The 19,706-nt window shown below is 48.2% G+C and overlaps 1 protein-coding gene across 4 annotated transcripts in view; it reads right to left on the bottom strand.

Annotated features, from left to right (window-relative positions):
- Nucleotides 1-9,627: 9,627 nt before the first annotated feature.
- Nucleotides 9,628-19,706, bottom strand: part of EIF4ENIF1 (eukaryotic translation initiation factor 4E nuclear import factor 1) — a 30,992-nt gene continuing 20,913 nt past the window's right edge. For all 4 annotated transcript variants that reach the window (XM_081966591.1, XM_081966594.1, XM_081966593.1 and 1 more), the window contains 10 exons: nucleotides 18,562-18,788; nucleotides 15,661-15,732; nucleotides 14,966-15,161; nucleotides 14,252-14,340; nucleotides 13,305-13,444; nucleotides 13,014-13,104; nucleotides 12,584-12,713; nucleotides 11,701-12,036; nucleotides 11,205-11,369; nucleotides 9,628-11,079 (listed from right to left, as the gene is read on the bottom strand). In XM_081966591.1, coding sequence (XP_081822717.1) covers nucleotides 10,850-11,079; nucleotides 11,205-11,369; nucleotides 11,701-12,036; nucleotides 12,584-12,713; nucleotides 13,014-13,104; nucleotides 13,305-13,444; nucleotides 14,252-14,340; nucleotides 14,966-15,161; nucleotides 15,661-15,732; nucleotides 18,562-18,788 — 1,676 coding nt within the window. In that variant the 3' untranslated portion in view covers nucleotides 9,628-10,849. The remainder of the gene's footprint in view (nucleotides 11,080-11,204; nucleotides 11,370-11,700; nucleotides 12,037-12,583; nucleotides 12,714-13,013; nucleotides 13,105-13,304; nucleotides 13,445-14,251; nucleotides 14,341-14,965; nucleotides 15,162-15,660; nucleotides 15,733-18,561; nucleotides 18,789-19,706) is intronic.

Below are 19,706 nucleotides of genomic sequence, written 5' to 3'. Positions count from 1 at the left end.
TGTTGAAATTTGCAGATTACCTTTTAATTGTTTCCTTGCACTCTTAATCCTACCAATATTATTGGTATCTGGACGCATTCTCATTCCTGGAAGATTAGCTTCAAATGAACGACCCTGCAAAATTCCTGATTAAGCGTAGAATCAAGAAATGTGGAAACGGCTCAGGCAAACCCTTCCCATGAATCTCTCATGAATATTGATGTTGGGGGGGGGGATATTAAGTAGCTGTAACGTTCCTATGGAATTGGTTTCCTGGCCCACATAAGAGGGGCTGACCTTTTTCCCTTTCTTGGGAAGATGCAACAGTAGGGATTGTATTGGAAGAGCTTAAGTAACCAGCCCATTACATGCCTTGCAGGTGAAATCACATGTTCAAATTATTCCATCAATCTGACCAAAGCACTTAATTAGCCCATTTCATCCCTCATCCCATACCAATCCCCGCATTGTGAGATGGGCTGATGCCAGAAACCTTGAAGGATACCCTGCCTTAAGAAGGTCTCCCTAGAGCCGCCCATACTTCATGACTTGCCTGGTCTCCAACTTTGTCTTTCAGGAGGCGGCTGTAGGGAGGGCAGCTAAGAAAAAGGGGATTACCTGGACCCAGAGATGGGATGGAAAGATCAATCTGGCCAACAGCCATTGGGGGATGCAGGGGGATGTTACGCATCTCCTGGTCCTACTGTACCTTTTCCTACTCCTTGATACTGGCCACTATGATAACATTCGAACCACCTATGAGGGTTTGGGATTGTGAGCATCTGATCCCAATTGGTGGGTGCAGGGAAGGGAGAAGGGACCACCTGGTCACTCACTCCTTTGTGGAGTTCTGGATTCTCCCCACTAGCTGCTTAATGCTTACATAAGGCTGCTGAGAGTTGTTATTCACCATCACTGTCAATACACTAAGTGCCCACTTTGGAGATGCTGCCAAGGCAAGTGGAAGCCGTTGGCTTGGATGGGATGAGACAACCTGCAACCCTGCAAAATGGCATTTAAAGATTTCCAATCGGCTCTACGGTTGAGGAAGGGTCCTCCGGGACTCAGGCTCTGCGGAATGGGTGGGTGGAGCAGCTGCAGGCTTACAGAGAGCAAGATGTCCCTGCGGTAACCTCCTTGCAATCTAGCGCAAGGTGCTCCATGTAGGGATGCCATTGACACATGCTCAGAAATCCCCATTAGTGCAGAATGCAGCAGCGGAGATCATACAGCGCTGGAAGTGGCTTTCACATGTTTTGTGAAATTTCCAAGGGCAAATCAATGTAAAATCTCCACAATCTGATGCCCGAGTGCTTCCAAGATGGACTTCTCCTAGAATGACCTATTCAAGATACGCTTCTTGAAAGAAACTCCTTGTGATTTCCAAATTTATGAGGTTCGGGGTGAAATGGAAGGCTGAGGTCCACAGAAGCTGCTTTTGAATTATGGTAAAATTTGATTCTGATCTCTGGGGCTCTTGTGTGTTTTCTCACATCACAATCTTCTAGAGCAGAGGTGTTATTAAGAGGTGTTATCAAGGTTGTTTGATCTTGGAGGGCCAGGGGGGCGTGGCCATGATGGCCATGGTGGGTGTGACACAGAACTCCTGTCGGGGCACCTGTAGCGGCCAAGTGCTAAAGCAGGACTTTCCTGAGACCCTCCCTCACTCCCATTCTATCCTTCCTTCCCTCTTTCCTTATTTTTCCTTCTTTGTTCTCTTCCCATCCTTTTTCTTTGTCTTTCTCGTTCTCCTTTCCTGCCTCTTCTTGCATGCTCAAATGCAAAAGGGGAAACATTCCTCATTTTGTTTTTAGTTTGTTTTGATAGCCCTCTGCCAGCAAAAATGGAGCCATGGAGGGGGGGCATGTGCATTCCCCCCCCCCAGCTCCATTTTCACTGGCAGAGGCACCACGGGCCATTCCTTTGGTATTTCCAGGCTGGACTTGCGGACCATATCTAAGCACCCCGTGGGCCAGATGCGCCCAGGGGGGGAATCCAGCAGGTTCTGACAGGCTCTGGAGAACTGGTAGTGGAAAGTTTGAGTAGTTCTGAGAGCCGGCAAATGCCACCTCTGGCTGGCCCCCGAGTGGCGTGGGAATGGGGAATTTGAAGTATACATCCCTTGCCACGCCCACCAAGGCACACCCACAGAACGGTAGTAAAAAAAATTGAATTGTTCTAGAGATAAAACTCAACCTTCACTCTCTTCATTGCAGGGGAAAAATCATGAAGCTTTTGATTCATTATCAGCAACACAACCTCAAGTAATTCCCAAAAGCAGCAAACACATACTTCCATACTTGGGCTTAGAAAGGCACCATCAAATACAAACTTTTTTTTTTAACAAATGTTAAAAAACCCTTTTTTCTAAACAAGATACTTATTGCAGAGTTCTGAAATCAAGAATTTTGAGTTTTTCCTGATAAAAGTTGGATATTTCACAATGAATCTTGGAATTTCTCATGGGAATGACCGTGGTACTTACCTGAACGGTCGTTCTTGGTGCGCTGCGTGAGAATCCAAAGGAATGGGTTAATTTCGGTCTGCTTGCCTAGAGACTGAATTGAATAAACGTGGCCACGCTTCCTTTTTCACTCGGCTGATCAGTTTTTTTTTCAATGGAAGGCATGGCTGTTTCGAGAGATGAAAGCACATGGAATGCCCTCCTAACTTGAAACCCATTAGCCGCCTTTGACCCTGGGCCGACTCATGTATGGCTGGGGTTGGATTTCCACGCAGCACACAGAGAACGACCGTTCAGGTAAGTACAACAGTCATTCTCCTGTGTGCTGCTTAGAGAATCCAAAGGAATGGGATCAATGTTCCCTCTAATTTTTTTTCGATGTGAGCAGAAAAGTATAGTGTTTGAGCGGCACATTTTCATGCCTGAGCACCCGAATTTTTTTCACAGATGTCACCTAAGACAACAACGAAATCAGTATTATTTGAAACTCAAAGTTATGTTTCTTCAAGGTACCCGCTTAATTCAAAGTGTTATATAATATCAGTATCACTTAACAACGCTCCTGCTTAGCAACCAAAATGTTGGCTCAGAAACTCTGGCATTTGAAGCACGCAACTCTTAAAGCTGTCAAGTTACAAGACCCTTGCACCCCTAACCCTTTAGGGGAAAAAAACCCCAGGGGTCTTCAAACCTGACAGCTTTAAGATTTGTGGACTTCAACTCCCAGAATTTCTCCTCCAGTCCTGTTGGCTCAGGAACTCTGGCATTTGAAGCATGGAAGTCTTAAAGCTGTCAAGTTACAAGACCCTTCCACCCCTAGAAAAAAAATGCAGAGCTCTTCAAACCTGACAGCTTTAACACTTGTGGACTTCAACTCCCAGAATTCCTCCTCCAGTCATGTTGCAGCGACGTCATCTGCGTGGATCTGCTCCATCTCTGCTTTCTTCATTGTGGGCAGGGCTGCTGCTGAAGTTGCCGACGAGTTGCCACCAGAATAACTGCTGCTACCTCCTCCTCCTCCAACAGCACCACCAGATTTGCTCCTGAGCTCAGCGCTGGGTAACCCGTGCCCGCTCCTCCTCCTCCGTGCTTTTGAAGAACCATGAGGCTTTTTTTCCCCCTGCTCCCTCCCCGCCTTCCTACTGTCTCCCGCAGCCTCATGGCTCTTCAAAAGCACGGCGGAGGAGGAGGAGGGGGCAGGCAGGGGTAACCCAGCGCTGAGCTCAGGTGCTCCGAGCAGAGGGGAGGCGCCGCTGCCACGCGCGGAGATGCCGGCTGGAGCTTTGCCGGCTTCATCTCAGCCGCAGCGCCGGGCGGCAAATCCGGCAGTGCTGCCTGTTAGAGGAGGAGGAGGTGGCAGCAGTTCTTCCGGTGGCGGTGGGGGCTTTGGGGCTTCACAACTAGCCTCAGTCGCCCCGTGCTCCTCAAAGCAAGTCTGGGGAAGTCCTTTGCAGGCGGCCCGTTCTAGCTGCCTGCAAAGGACCTCCCCAGCTTCCAAAGCCTGTGGCAATAGAAATCACTGCGCGGCAGTTGAAAACTGCTGCGCGGTGTTTTCTTGCCACCTGCGTGCTAGCGCAGCCGCGCACCTTAACGGGAACGTAGAATGGGATATGCCTAAGCATACTGACCTAAGGGTGGATAGAAGTCCGGTCCAGGGATCCGGTGTACGAGTGAACTGACTGCAAAACCCGGCGTCCGAAGGCAGCTTCGGCTGAAGCATAGCTGTATAACTTGTAGTGCCTGACGAAGGGCGAGGGAGATGACCATGTTGCCACCCTACAAATTTCCTCGACAGAGGCTTGTGTGGCCCAGGCTGTAGTCATGGCTGCGCTGCGCACTGAGTGGGCCGTGATGTGTCGGGGTGGTGGGCGGCTCTGTACCTCATAGGCCTTGGCGATGCAGGCCTTCAGCCATCTTCCAATCATGGTGGATGAAACTTTCTGGCCCATGGAACCTGGAAGGAAGGCCACAAAGAGCGCTTCTGAACACCGGAAAGACGCTGTGCGCTTGATGTAGCGTCGAAGGGCTCGTCGTATGTCGAGATGATGCCATTTCCATTCGCGGGAGTGTGTCGGACAGGGGCAAAAGTCAGGTAACACCAACTCCTGGGCCCAATGGAACCAGGAGTTGATCTTCGTGAGGAAGGAAGGATCAAGGCGCAGGACCACTCTGTTTGGGTGGAAAATACAGATGTCGCTGCACACTGATAGGGCTGCTAGCTCTGAGATTTTCCGAGCCGAGGTTATCACTACAAGAAAGGCTACTTTCAGAGTCAGTAGGCGTAGACTAATGGAATGGAGTGGTTCAAACAGTGCAGATGTCAGGGCTTCAAGTACAACTGGAAGTTCCCACAACGGATAACGATGAACCGTTGGGGGTCTGAGGTTGGCAGCACCTCTCAGAAAGGATTGAACCCTGGGATGGTGTGTCAGTGAACGACCTGCGCCTCCGTGGCAAGTGCCGTCATCTGTCTTCGTAGGGTGTTTGGGGCCAGCCCCCTGTCCTGGCCGTCCTGGAGGAATTCCAGGACTTGAGGGAGCGAAGCCGATCTCGGGGCAATCCCCAGGGGGTGGCACCACCTACAGAAGGCTGATCACATCGCGTTGTAAACCTGCGTAGTGGATGGTCATCTGGCAGCCTGGATGGTACGGATGACCCACTCTAAAAAGTTGTCCCATTTCAGTATGTCCCCTTCAATGGCCAAACGGCCAATTGGAGCCACTGAGGGTCCAGGTGTAGGAGGGCCCCTTGGGTGAGAACTAACCTGTTGTCCGGGATCCTCCAGGGTGGGGTGACGGACAGACTGGTCAGATCGACGAACCAGGTTCTGCGGGGCCAGTGTGGTGTCACCATCAGCACCTCTGCCTGTTCCATCAAGATCTTGCGAATTACCCTGGGATCAGCGGAAGGGGCGGGAACGCATATAGCAGTCCCCGTGGCCAGGGGCACCGGAGGGTGTCAATCCCTTCTGCCCCGGGAGTCCGGAATCGGCTGAAGAAACGAGGTAGGTGGGTGTTGGTGGGGGACGCAAAGAGGTCCAGTATTGGCATGCCGAACCTGTGAGTCATCTCCTGGAACAAATCCGGGTGGAGTCTCCACTCCGCCTGATCCAGTCTTGCGACTCAGCCAATCCGCCTGTACCATTCCGCTGAGCCAGAAATGTGATCCGCCCTGAAGGATAACAGATGGGACTCCACCCACAAGCACAGTGCCTGTGCCTCTAGCATCGGGCTCTTGGAATACATGCCCCCCTGGTGGTTGATGTGTGCTTTGGCGACTACATTGTCCATGAGGATCAACACGTGCCGCCCCGCCAGCAGGTCCCTGAACTCTTGGAGGGCCAGATGAATGGCCCAAAGCTCTAGCCAGTTGATGTTGTTTGTCAAGTCCTGGGGGCTCCAATGTCCCTGGGCTACTTGCTCTTGAGTGTGAGCGCCCCAACCATATAAGCTGGCATCGGTCGTGATTGTGATCCGATCTGGCTCTCTGAACAGACAACCCTTCAGCAAAGTGGAGGAGTTCCACCAGTAGAGAGATCGGATCACCTTGGAGGACAGTCGCACTGTGATGTCCGGGACGCCCCTGTGTCCCCTCTGATGTGGGAGGAGGAAGCATTGGAGATGGCAGGCATGGAGTCGGGCCCATGGAACAATCCCTATGCATGAGATCAGCTTCCCAAGTAATGTGTATAGCAGTGATAGGTGTACTGACCTCTGGGTCCGTACCTGGGTCACTGGAGCTTGAATGCTGGTGCAACGGTTGGGTGACAGGGACACCTGACATTGAGCAGTGTCAGGGATGTGGCTGAAATCAATTGACTTTTGTCCATATTTACCATGAAGCCGTGGATATGCAGCGACCAAATTGTCGCTCGAAGATCCCGACGTGCCTGCTTTGGCGGTGCGGATTGGATCAGGACATCATCGAGATAGGCTTGAAGTCTGATGGGGCGGGATCTGAGATGCGCCATCACCGTGGCCAACAGCTTAGTAAATGTCCTTGGGGCCGACGAAAGCCCAAACAGCAAGGCTCGATATTGAAAATGGCGCCCTGTGTACAAGAAGTGAAGGAACTTCCGGTGTGAGTGTCGGGCACGTGAAGATATGCCTCTTTGATGTCTACCGATGTTAGGTAGTCTCCCTGGCAAACGCAGCCCAAGATGGTTTGCAATGACTGCATTTTGAAACGCTTGTACGCCAGGTACATGTTCAGCCTCTTGAGATCTAGTATCGCCCTCCACTCCTCCGAGTTCTTGGGCACTAGAAACAGGATGGAGTAGAACCCGCTCCGTTCCTGATCGGGTGGGACTGGTTCGATGGCGCAAATGTCCAGCAGGTGTTGAATCTTGGCATCCATGAGAGTTCTCATGAGCCTGCACCTCGGAATTGTGCACCTGACGAACCTTCTTGGGGGAGTGGAAAGAAACTCTAGAGTGAGGCCAATCCCCACTGTTTGAAGAACCCAAGCGTCCGAAGTTGACTGTCCACATCAGTGGATGAAGTGTTTGAGACGCCAGGTTGGGAATACCAACCTGGGAGTCAGCGGTACCGACGGAAAGGTCGATAACCGGCTCCTCGGTTTCCACGGCGGGATTGGGGCTGCGGCTGTTGTTGCTGGGGCTGTTGTTGTTGTCTTGATCTATCTCTAAACCCAGACCTGTCCTGGGTTCTATCAGGGCCCTGATAGTAGGTTTTGGGATACTTGGGTCCAGCCGACCCCAAGTCCCCCCGAAAGGGCTGCCTACGGAAATAAGGTTGAGCCCTACAATCTGCTTGGTGTTGGACTGAGGGAAGAACCTTTCTCTTATCCTGATTCTCAATGAGAATGGGATCTAAGGTCTCACCAAAGAGCTTCCCCCATTTAAAGGGGGAAGAAGCTAAATGCCATTTTGAATGCAGATCGGCTTGCCAGTGGCAAAGCCAAAGCAAACGGCGGGAGGTGCAGTAGTAGCCATAGCTCTGGAGGCAAATTTGGCTGCGGCCAATGTGGCAACAGCAGAGAATTCTAAGGCCGCCACCAGTTTGTTGATATCCTGGTGGAGACGGATGTCCTCAGGGGCCAATCTAACCTGCAATTGTCTAAGCCAAACTAGCAATGTCCTATTGAAAAAGGATGCAGCCATGGCTGCCCTAATCACCCATGAGGCCGCCTGATGTGTCTTGCGGAATGTCTGTTCCGCCTTGCGGTCCTCAGACTTCAAGGGACAATGGCAGGGGAAGTCAAGGCTGCTACGGGCGAATCCACAGACAGCAACTGGAGGAGCCCCTCCAGGTCCGGACCTGGGCCAAACAGGCATTTGTCATTGTTACTTGGCGGGGGAACAGCCGCTGGTTGAGCCCACTGCCTCTGAATCACATATAAAACAACTTAGGTGAAGGAATGACTTCCTGTTCCTGAACCGGTTCTGCGAACAGATGTTCCGTGGAATCAAGGCCCAAAGACGGTTCAACTGGGGCTCCCTTGTTGCCCATGTTAGCTGTGGCTCTGGCTTTGAATAGTAAAAGATTTAAACAGAGCCAGCCTGAATAAGCCACCAGGAAGGGCAGTGTCCTGGGGACCACCCTCATCATCAGACAATTCTTGATCCCCTTGTTTCTTCATCACCCAAAAGCAAGTCCTTGCTATGGACGGATGGTAAAGGAGAAGGATCGCTAACAGGCCCTGAAGACCTGGAGGAAGTTCTCGTGCTTTTAAACCTCCTGCGGAGTTCGGATTCCACCACTTGGGAAATGGGTGCAGAAATGAGGTCCCTGAATTCCCTGGGAGGCTCATGATTTGACCATCCTCCTCACGGAGCCCTGCAGCAGTGGGGGTAAAGGTTGCCTCAGGAGGAGCACACCTTCCTTCTGGGGTGGATTGTCTGGCTTGGGAACTTGGTGCCACGCTCAAGTCAGAAGCACATAGTGTGGATCCCGGATGCAGGCCATATCCTCAGCCGAAAGGGGCTGCATGTGGATGCTATCAGGGGACCAATCCCTGGTTGTGCGCAAAGGGGACCCTTGAGTAGGCAAGGGGGGTAGGCTCTCCAATTGTAATGGTGACCGGGGGGGGGGGAGAGGCTGCATCCCGCACTGTCTGGCCTTTGGCGTAATGCTTACTCGACGCCTGGTGTTTGTCCTTCGCGCCTTTATCGGCAGCTGCCGATTTGGATTTGGCCCTGGATTAGTGACGGCCCTGGTGGTAGCGCTCCCTACCCTGGGCGACAGGGAAGCAGCTAAAGAGGAACTCTCAGGGGAGATACCTTCCCCGGAGGGCAAGCCGGTGGATCGCTCCGCCATAACTAGCAAGGCACAAGTGGCAAAACAGGTAAAGGGACAGGCAAACCTGACCAGGCCCCCCGCGATCCTAGCGCTCAAGAAGGCTGACGTGAGATACCAACAAAGGTTTCCGCATCTGCGGCAAAGGTTTTGAACCAAGTGTGCAGAGCGAGATCGCAATCACGCTTCCGATCAGCTCGATGGTTCGCTTGCAATAGGACCAACTTGCAACCAAAATGGCCGACGCAACAGATCAGCTTGTTTAGCGCCAAAGGAAACAGCCAATAGCTGCACAGTAGAGCGGCGTGCTTGGCGCCAAGTCAAAGGTAACAGCCAATCAGCCAATGAGGGCGCTTGACAGCTTTCACATAGCCCGTGCCCGCAGAATTCAAACGGCAAATGACTAGAGGATGGCGGCTCAAGCCTCTGAGCGTGCCAAAGCGGAGCCCAAGAATGGCACACCAACTCACAGCCGCACAGTAGTGAAACCTGGAGGGCTGGCCCGAAAACGGACAGCTGTGCCCAGAAAAATGCCTCCTCCCCAGAGGGGAAATTCGTAGCGGCGGTTCTAACCAGCGGACCAGGGAAACCAGCGCGCTTAGTAAAAACAGCCTGGAAAGAAATGATTAATAAACACACAACAAAATTACCCGCAAGGAAAATCCAAAGGAAGAGGAAATCGAATAAATGAGGCGAGAAATGTGATTACGTCTTGCTAGGCAGACTGAATTGAAAAAAACTGATCAGCCGAGTGAAAAAGGAGGCGGGGCCAAATTTCTTCAACTCAGTCTCTAGGCAAGCAGACCGAAATCAACCCATTCCTTTGGATTGCCTAAGCAGCGCACTGGAGAAACTTTGTTTTCGTTTTGCTGAAGCCAAATTTCGTAAACATGCCCCTATATCCCTTTACACAATGAGTCAGAAAGCTCATAGAATTGACTTTATTTACAGAAAGAATCCTGGGGAAGTTTTCATTTTAAAAAAGTGATGTAACAATCTTACAGGGGCCACACCTGTGGCCACTTCTGCTGACTAAGTTCATGTTACAGAATCTTCAAGTGTTCAGTCACTGATGGCCCACAGAGAGGCCATGGCACAATCTATAGGACATTTATGGAAAGTGATCTGGGTCACCAATGCTAACACAGCATGCCACCAAGTGAAACAATTCAGGATTGGATAGGATGAGGTCTGAAGGTGTCTGATTTAAGGCTGTTACTTCACAGCAGGGGAGAACAAATTGCTATAACTGCTAGCAGTTGTAGACACTCAAGGGTAGCAGCTATGTCTGACTTTCTAGTGAACAGCAACACTGAAGATGCACCACGCTGCAGCAGAGTTGACAGTCAGGTGCAAGGTCTATGGTACCTAAATTTGTGTGCCGTTATGAAGGGCAGCAGCATCTTGCAACCCATTTTTCAGGTGCTTAAGATCTCATCACAGTAATTTCTTTTCCTCTGCTCTGCAAAAATATACCGTATGTCCCTAGTGGCCTTTCCCCACTTTTGTGACTGGCCTAGAACAGAATGTAGAGGAGTAAGAGCGGGATACACAAGAGGCAAAGCCATGTCAGCCTGGCTCACGCACAATTGACTTCTGCGGCACCTTTAATACACATCCCACATGTACAGTGAATAGATCCAAACCAGAGGCACACAAACTAAAGCTTAACTTTTTACTAGCTACTCTTATATGTACAGCTGTATAAGTTCAAAAAAGCTCTCCCGTGGATATATACAAAAATGATGTTCATACATTGGTCTGTACATAGAATTTCCAGTGATGAACCCTTAAGGCTGACACCTCTGTCCCAAGAGGTCACCAGCACTTCATTCCTACATTTTTACAAAAAAAGAAAAAACCAAACAAAAAAAGATGCTTCCAGAATTCTTCTGGTACTGTCTCGCATCCAAGTTTTTTCAGGGTTCACTATTCGGTCTATAATAAATTCTTTCAATCTTGATGTAGACATGGAAGCAAGGCAGGCGCCACACGTGCTTTTACTCACTCCAAAAAGAACTCTGCACCAAGTGCTGAAACCAAAGCACCCCAAAAGAAACAGGAGAGAAGCACGGCAGAGGCCAGCTGCCTGAGGAGAGACGGCTCCGGTCAGAAGCAGCACAGATCCTGCTCTCCAAAACGAGGCTCTTCACTGCCGGTATTCCAGCTCATCCACGCTGATCACTTTGGAAGGCATGGACGGGAGGGGCTGCTGTAGGACGTCAGAACCAAACCACTTTGCGAGGCCGACGGGAGAGCTACTTCGCTGGGCAGTGGCACGATGGTCAAGCTGCGAGTGCATGTGAGGCAGTCCAGTCCGAGAGGACACAGGGGGAGGAGTGGTTTGCACCCCGACAGCAGATCCTTGTGTACCGGCGCCTGAAAGAGAGAGAGAGAGAGAGAGAGAGGCCAAGCACCTTGTGTTATAGATCTGGGATGAAGGTGGTGCATGATTGGCCTTGGCCAGAAGAACATTTAGAACTCCTCCAAGGGAGGCCCGTTACCTGAGCGCTGTAGTTGCTGCTGCATCATTGCCAGCTGCAAAGGTGTCGCTGAGCGAGGATTCAAGAGGGGGTGGCCAGCTGTGGTTAACGGGTAGCATGGTTGACCAAGGAGGGGGGCAGGTACTCCCTGCAGGTGAGACAGGTCAACCCCAGGAGGAATCATACCTGTTGAATGGAATCGTATTGTTTTTAAGCAAGGACCTTCCACACTTAGCACTTTCACCTTGCTGCCTCTCGGGGGGCCCCTCCTCACAACTCACACAATTTCCAGGTATGACAGAATATATAAGGCTAAATGCAGTAACTGCCCTTGTGAGAAAACAAACTCCTAACTTGCAGTAAGATCAAAAGACTCTGTGCGTGCGTGCGTGCGTGTAAATGTGTGCTAATCTTTCTGCCTTCCAGCAATGCCTGAACCGCCCCATGTAGAAAGGATGGGCACCAGGGCTGACGGGTCAACGAGGCCCCTTCAACCAGGAGTGAAGCTGGAGCTTACCTGCTTGCAGCAGGGGAGGAAGGTGCTGTGGATGGATGCCTTGTGCCAGCATCCTCTGGACTAATCCTGGGGGCAACTGATGAGCAGGTCGTACCATCGGAACCAGAGGAACTTGGTGGATTGGACGGAGGAAAGTGTTCCCTGGAACTGGAGAAGCCATTGTAGGAGTTTTCCTCCCAGAAGACTTTGGCCTGTAGTCCTGCTCTTTGGTGCAACGGTTGGCTTGAGAAAGTGGGGTGGGACACATGGAACGCTGCAGGGATGCTAGTTTGGGAGCTACGGAGGGCGAGTTCTCTTGATCGACATGATCAGTGGACCTGGATAGCAAAAGACTCTCTGCAGAGGAACACAAAAGAAGTCGAGCTCAACCATCAGGGGCAATGGCTCTTCTCAGAGTGAAGAAATCTTCTTTTCCCTTGGAAGTCAAGGGAAAACAGGAAGGAGGGAGGCCAGCTCAAGAGCACAAGGACTCCAGGCGTGCTTGCAACCCTCCCTTGCCTAGAACTGCAGTTTTGTGCTGTCCCATAGGATTTTTTCATCCTTTGGATGAAACAGTAGGCTGTAAGAAGATCTAGCGTGTGGACAATTGTCTTGTTGGAGGAGCAGCCAGAGTGATAACTCTTGTTCCCAAGTCCAGGAATAATTTACCAATATACCAAAGCATTCCTGGAAGTCTGGAGATGTTATTTGCTTAGTCCCCATAATCCCTCTGGATCTTGAAACCATGGCCAAGGCTACCAAAAGCTCTCCCCTTAGACAAGAGCCCCTTCAGAAACTTCTTAACTTTAGGAAGACCTGTGGTCAAGAGTTTCATCTGTGCTCTTACTTTCTAGAAGTGGCTTTCAGGAATCATTTCTCTTTACACAGATCTGAGCAAACCTACCTTCTGTTGTCCTCGGACCTTCTTCTCTCTCACTTGATTTCAACTTGGCTGCATGGGGCTCATCTTTGCTCTTGTCTTTGCTTTCATACATCTTGCGTATCACTGAGGTAGGAGTAAAGGAAGGCGATAGCTGCAAAAGCATAAGCCAACAATTAATATTTAATATATTTGTCCCTAAATAACCAGTTTTGGTTATGTTTATGGGCCCAACATATGCAATGATAATAATCTAAGACGAAAAACATAAATAATCAGGGTGAATTAGACTGAAAAATGCTGCCAGCCCTCTCCCCTCAATCACACTATGGAAATCTGTCTTCTATTTGCTTGAACTTTTCAAATTACATCCTTTTTTAAATCTTGCATCTGTCATACAGAACTTGAAAGCAAAAAGCTGCCACATTTTTGCAATGGCCGGTGTGACACTGACCATGCTAGTGATGGAAGCAGCAGTGGTCGGAGGAGAAGAGGCATTTCCTCGGAGCCCCAGAGAGGCAGGAGACTGAGTCATGCGCGGCTGCCTATCAAACAGAAATTCACGTTAGAACATCTTTCTTGGCCTGCAAGGAAATAAAATCCTGGCTGAAGGTTCCCCAGCAAGGAATAGCAGATTTCTCCTCTTGCTTCCCTTGACTTTGAAAGTGGAGAAACTGAGGCAGGTGGGCAGGCAGTTTGACATTTGTCTAGCATTTCCAACTTCCAGCCTGAAATTTGAACTCACCGGTTCCTGAAGCCGTCTCGGTTTTTATCCATCTGTAGTTTGCCAAAACCTGGTTGGTAGAAATTTGGCATTTGCATAGCTGAGTCATGTGGGAGAGAGAGACCTTCTAAGGCAGCTTGCTGCAACTCAAGAGGATTCATCTGAAATCAAGGAGGCTTCAATCAGCCAAGACCTGAACCAAAGTGGCATTTCACTACTACGGTCTATTGGTCTTTAATGCCTTCGGATTTTGGCTACTTCACAATTTTCTATTACAAAGTAGGCACACCACTCACTGTTTCTCCTGCAATACCTTCATCTGGTGCATTGGAGGATTTGCCTCTACATAAGGAAGACCCCATGTGCATAGGTTAAATTAAACCTTCTCAGAGCTGTGGCACTGTGAATACTATCAAATACAGTCTCTAAATAGGTAAACAAGTCACTACATATTCTATTCTAAAGTAGGTTATCCTTTTCCCATTGCTTCCCATTTCTTGGATCCCATTAAATGAGGTTTTCCCCATTGTCATCATCCTCTTAAATAATCAGGAAAAATGGTTATTGGTGTGTGCATTTTGACATTCCACTCCTCCCAGCATTTTCTAAAACATTGGCCTCCCAGAGCAAAATGCTCTGACCTCCAGAATTAGGAAAGTCATGGCAAATTATTCTGTATATAAATTCAGGAGGAACATTTTAGCTGCAGTGTTTTCACATTGAAAATACAACATTATACTCAGTTGGATGGAAGTGTTTCCTCTAGAGCAGGGGTCTCCAACTTGGCTACTTTAAGACTTGTGGACTTCAACTCCCAGAGTTCCAATGCAAAGCTGGCTGAGGAATTCTGGGAGTTGAAGTCCACAAGTCTAGCCAAGGTTGGAGACACCTGCTCTAGATCACAAACTGAATGGTTTTAGCATTGTACTTCCACTCTCAAAGTGAAGTGAGCCGGCTCCTTCCCTTACCTGAGCAGCAGTGGCAGCAGCTGGGCTCACCGGTTTTCGAATCCCCTGAAATGGATCAGTAAGCAACTGCTGCGCCCCTGGTCCAAAACCTAGAATAAGATCACGAGAAATTTCACCAATAAGACAAGAGCTCTTTCCTTCGGTGGAAAATGCAGTTTCTGTAGGATTTTGTTTTAAAACAAGCATCTTTCACTGGAGGAGATCAGAATGCCAGCCTGCGTAGTGAAGCAGAATGAGAGCTACTGATTGCAGGAAACAGAAGTGGGAAACCTAGGACGTTTTAGCAATTAATTCTGGTAAGGATTGCCCATTTGCTGAAGCGATTTTTTAAAAAACTATAGTTCTGATGCATTAAAATGGTTAAATACACAGCAGTCGACAGAAAGGCAAGTCTCATAGCCCCCGCCAATCCCACGAAAGCAACACACAGTGAAACCAGCCAAGAGGTTTCTTCTGTATTTGTGCTGGATGTTGATCTAAACATTATTTAGAACCTGAGCCTGGCTTATTCCAATCAGAAATATTCAGCTACTCTGGACCGGCAGCCTATTGGGATGCTACAGGAGGATCCTGGGCGAAGGACTAGCTCAGGTAAATTCCACCCAGGTCCCATCCATTCTATGAGTTGGCCTGACAGGAAGGAGGGTCACGCTTCAGACATGACCTGGCTACCATCTGAGTTACAGAAACTACCTGAGCAGGAACATTTCTCACCAACTGGAGACGGGATGCGATGCCTCAAGTAGTCAGCTGAAGCAGCCCGAGTGGGAAACATCTGTGAGATGGGAGGCTGCGGTGGAGAGGAGGCTCTCTGGGAAAGGAGGGAGGGAACAGGCTCCAAGCCCCCCATCAAGGTGCTGAGGACATTGGAGGACGTCTGCCTGCAAGAAGGGGAGGGCCCCAAGATCTCCTTGGGAAGAACACAGCTCTTTTAAACCTCCAGTTATGCCTCTTCCTGACAGTACAATTACAATTCTCACCCATACTGTAGCTCTCTGCTTAGGGCATGGGAAACCCTTACCAATACACCTGCACCAGATAAACAGGTATCGAGGTGTTGGGGTCCGTTGACGACATTTCAAACTCCTAAGAATGACAGTTTGCTAACTGTGCCCTTTTGAGGGGCCTGTTAGTGGGGCATAGATTAATTCTAAGGTCTACAAAAGCCGAAAGTGGGAGGTGTGGAGAAGAAACTTGTTCTAACACCACTCAGTCATATGCAGTCAGAGTAATTACATCAGTCTTCAAGTGCTGCATTCTTAATTTACAGATGTTACATGATTATTATATGTCTTATGGACCATATAAAAAGTTTTTAGAATAATTAAAATGCTCTATTGATACTCCAACACTATAGCCAGAAATGTTTCCAACAGGAGTCTGAATGAAATAAGAGATTATTATAATACCTGCAAGATATTCTTCGTAGCTGCCTGGCCCGGCATCTCGGAAGGTGATATCAGTGGGTTTTCAGAGGTTTGCTGAAAGGAAAACAACATGCCTGTGATCTCTCTCTTGCTAAAATTCACTGTCTGAACCAAACTCAACCAGTGTCCATCACCACATGCAAGGGGAGGCGCCCGTCAACCGATGAAGTGCTAAGTGTCTATTTTGCCACCAAGTGTGTGTCCACCAGGCCCGGGCAATCCAAAGGCCATGGATGGGTTGCTCCAAAGTAACAAACCAGCACTAGCAAATGTTTGGACAACATTTAGTAGTTCCTGATATGCCTGATTTGGATCTTAATACTTGGTTTGCATATGTGAAATTACTAATCAAGTCTTTAATTTAATAAATTTAATAGATTCTATTGATAACAAACCACAGAGGAAATACTTCTGCAATGTGTTTGCAGCTGAATTTGCCTGCAAGAGTCCAGATTAAACATTAGGGGAAGCCTTCCCTTCTAGCTTTTCAATTAATTTTTTAAAGAAAACATTAATACTCCTCCAAGTCTTCCTATAACTATGCAAAAGCAAATTATGTCATCCTTTTGTTCCGTAACATAGATTGTTCAATTATGTCAAGATGCAGACTTAAAATCCAAACAATTAAAGTTTATTGCCCATCACATTTTATAGTTGGGCTCTTAGATCTAGGTGTCAGCGGCCTTCAAAACACAGTGCAAGGTAACAAATTTATGTCATGCTAACAAAATAATTTAATTTTGCCTCTTCTCTTTAGTTTTAGTAAAGAAATATTTAGGGAGTCTTCAACTTCAGCTTATGGCACCTTTGGAATTTTGTAGTAGAAGAATATATTTTCCATTGTAATATATTTTCTGTGGTGGGCGCAGTGACAAGGATCAACTTCTCAGGAAAGCAAACGAGTGGAAATAATTTGCCCAAGAATCTCAATAAAAGGCAAAGGGAAGGTCGAGTTGGGACTGCCATTTATTTGAATTCACTATACTTTTCACCACACATGATCCACTCATCCAGGTTCCTTCACTGTCTTTTAGGGCAGCGACCCCCAACCTTTTGGGCACCAGGAGCCAGTTCTGTGGAGAAAGGTTTTTCTGCAGACCGGAGGGGTCCTTGTTTCATCTGCTGCCTGCATCCCGCAAATGGGGCTTCGCTTGTTTGCATGGCTCGGATTCTGGCATGCCACAGCCCAGTGCCAGTCCATGGATCAGTGGTTGGGCACACGCTTTGCCTCATTCTGCAACCAACAGAGATTCTACCCATGCTGCTGGATGTTTTCCAAAGCAGAACAGCTGGTGAGACACTTTAATAGGCGGCTGGATTTGATGACCTCAGTGACCCTTCCAATGCAATGTTTCTGTGACTTAAGGTTACATCTCCTGGTGAACTAGGAGTTTGGAGGCCACCAATGTTTCATCTAAGGTAGGGGTGTCCAAACTTGGGAACTTTAAGACTTGTGGACTTCAACTCCCAGAATTCTGGGAGTTGAAGTCCACAAGTCTTAAAGTTCCCAAGTTTGGACACCCCTGATCTAAGGAGTCCACAAAGATCCACCAACCTCTACCGGGATGCAAGATTTGCTTTTCTTGATGATTCAAGGTGCCAGTTGGCATGTCTGAATAATCAAGGCAGTCCAAAAAGGCAGCAGCCATTGCAGCTATCAGGACAATATTCTCTCACCATTTTCAGCCTGAAATTCTCTCTGATCTGTGCTCTACCCTCTCATAAAAAATATCTTGAATTCAAAGGATATTTATGCCCCTAGACTATTTTTAAAGGAGAGTTTTCTCCTCTTGAAGATCTACCAGCCAAACAACAAGAACACCGTTTCTGCAGAAAAACCTGGCAGGAGCCACAACTGAGAACATTTCTTTACAAAATATCGCATGGAATGAGACCTGCTCTTATCAACAGACTTAGCGATTGTAGACAGACCTCATAAAAAGAGCACCAGGAAGGATACTAGAGAATTTTGTTCAGTTTATGCATTATAGGCAGCTATTTTTTTATACGTGGTTTGCCTGCTTCCTGGCATCAATACTAAAGCATTATAGCCATGGCTGGATCCATCTATCACACAAAGCCCCCCCCCCCCCCCAAAGCAAAGAATAGAGACAGTGCAGCAGCGTCTCCTCAGACACATTTAACTGTACTTGCAAATGGGCAAGGATGCTTTTTCCCCTCTCATTCAAAACAGTCAGCAGTAGAATGCTCCACATTAGATCAAGCAAAAGTTCAAGATACACTTTTTGTGGGCCACTTCCTAAGTGACATTTGCACGACAAAATTTCCCCAGAACCAACGTCCAATTCAGATACAGGTGCAGCTACCTGCGACTGTGTGCCTCTCGCCCTGGGACCCTCCCCATAGTGCATCGGAAACTTGATCTTGCATCCTAGAAATAGGGTTTGCTGGAGAAGGGATTGGTTTCCGCCTAAGTGGATGCTAGTGAGTTTTTTATTTTTTATTTTAAAAAATAAAGTATATTTAGTCACTGAGTCTATTCAAATGCTTAAGCGGTGGCAATGCTACCTTTATAGAGCATTTTTCCATGAACGTTGAAAGCCACCTGGAGTAGCCTCTGAGTTGGGCAGTCATATAAATTTATCTAATAAATAATTTTTTAAAAAAAGAATAAAAGCTTCTACTTGGGAACGCTCGATGCAGATACTTTTGGACCCAAACAATTATTGCCAGAGCATTTTTTTAAATTGCCAAAATGGGTGCTTTAATGCTGATATGCTAAAACAAAAGGCTATGTGTAGGGAAACTGAACATTTGTTATATAAATGATGCACATTACACCTCTGTACCCTACGGGGGTCGTTCCGTAGGCAGCCCAAGACCCGGAGTGGTGGACTTGATAACCTTGGTCTCATTACTTACGTTGACTTTGGGTTGTGAAGGGAGAGTTCCGCTTGCCTTCATGGTACTGACCAACTTGTTGAAGGCCGACATGTCCCCGTCTTTAAAGTGCCTTGAATCAGCCACATTTAGGGACTCCTCCATCCGCTCTGCCATTAAGGGGGCTGCCGTTTTCCCCTGCTGATCCATTTTCAGGCCTTTCAGGCCAGCTTCCACTTCCTCCACTGAAAGGACAACCCCTGAATGTGCTGGAGAAAAAAAAGGAAAAAAAGGGGAGGAGGATGGATAATGAAGGACTAGGTGCAGACTCTACAGAGACGGTTACAACAGTTTATAAGCAGGTTCCACCTTTATTCAGGAGGATTATTAAAACCGTAGGGATTCCGAAGCCATGCTGGGAACTAACAAGCCGTGACTGAATCTGACATAAATCTTCCAGGGCATCTAAATAGCAAAATAATCAAAAAGGGAAGGGATCATGCAGACCGAGGAAATCAATGGATTTTTCAATCATCAGGATGCCAACATTTCTGAATCCGAAGTGAAAATAATTAGGCAGCAAACAAGTTTGCACAAAAAGCAACCAGCTATACATGCTCACAGTACACAAGCCTCACTGACACAAGCCGCGCTTTACAACGGCCCTTTTCAAGTGTATTTTATACCCCAAAACGTAAGAGGCATTCTGAAGTCTGCCAGTGGGGCAACGCACTTCTTGAACCATAATTTCTTCCAAGAATTTTCAATGGAAATTCAGTGCCGGTGTATCTGAACTATTGGGGCTTCTAATGTGTGATGCGGTGGGAGGGATGAAAGCAAAAACAGACACCAATGAAGCCTGCGTCATCTCACTCATTTCCACTTCTGAGCAGAAGCTCACACTAGGAAGGAAACACTCTGCTGTGCACTTTGCAATCCTTTGGGCTACACAAACACTAACTAGGGTGCAATTAAACCGTACTTATTTATCCAATTTCTACAGCGGCCCATCTCACCAAACAAGGAATTCTGGGCGGCATACTTGTGCCTTGCATGTTTTGCTGCTAAGGAACACAGAGGGAATCCGCAAGGTCTTCACAGTACACATTCCTTTCCATGGGCCAGGTAGGCTTGCTTCGGAATGAAGAATGACGTACGTCCTTACAGGACGGTACTTCCCAGTCTGG

Source organism: Natrix helvetica (assembly GCF_964273705.1).
Source record: "Natrix helvetica genome assembly, chromosome: 14".
In the NCBI taxonomy this organism is placed as follows: Eukaryota; Metazoa; Chordata; class Lepidosauria; order Squamata; family Natricidae; genus Natrix; species Natrix helvetica.
Note: the sequence above shows the minus strand (reverse complement) of the source record. Positions and strands in the feature narration are given on the sequence as shown.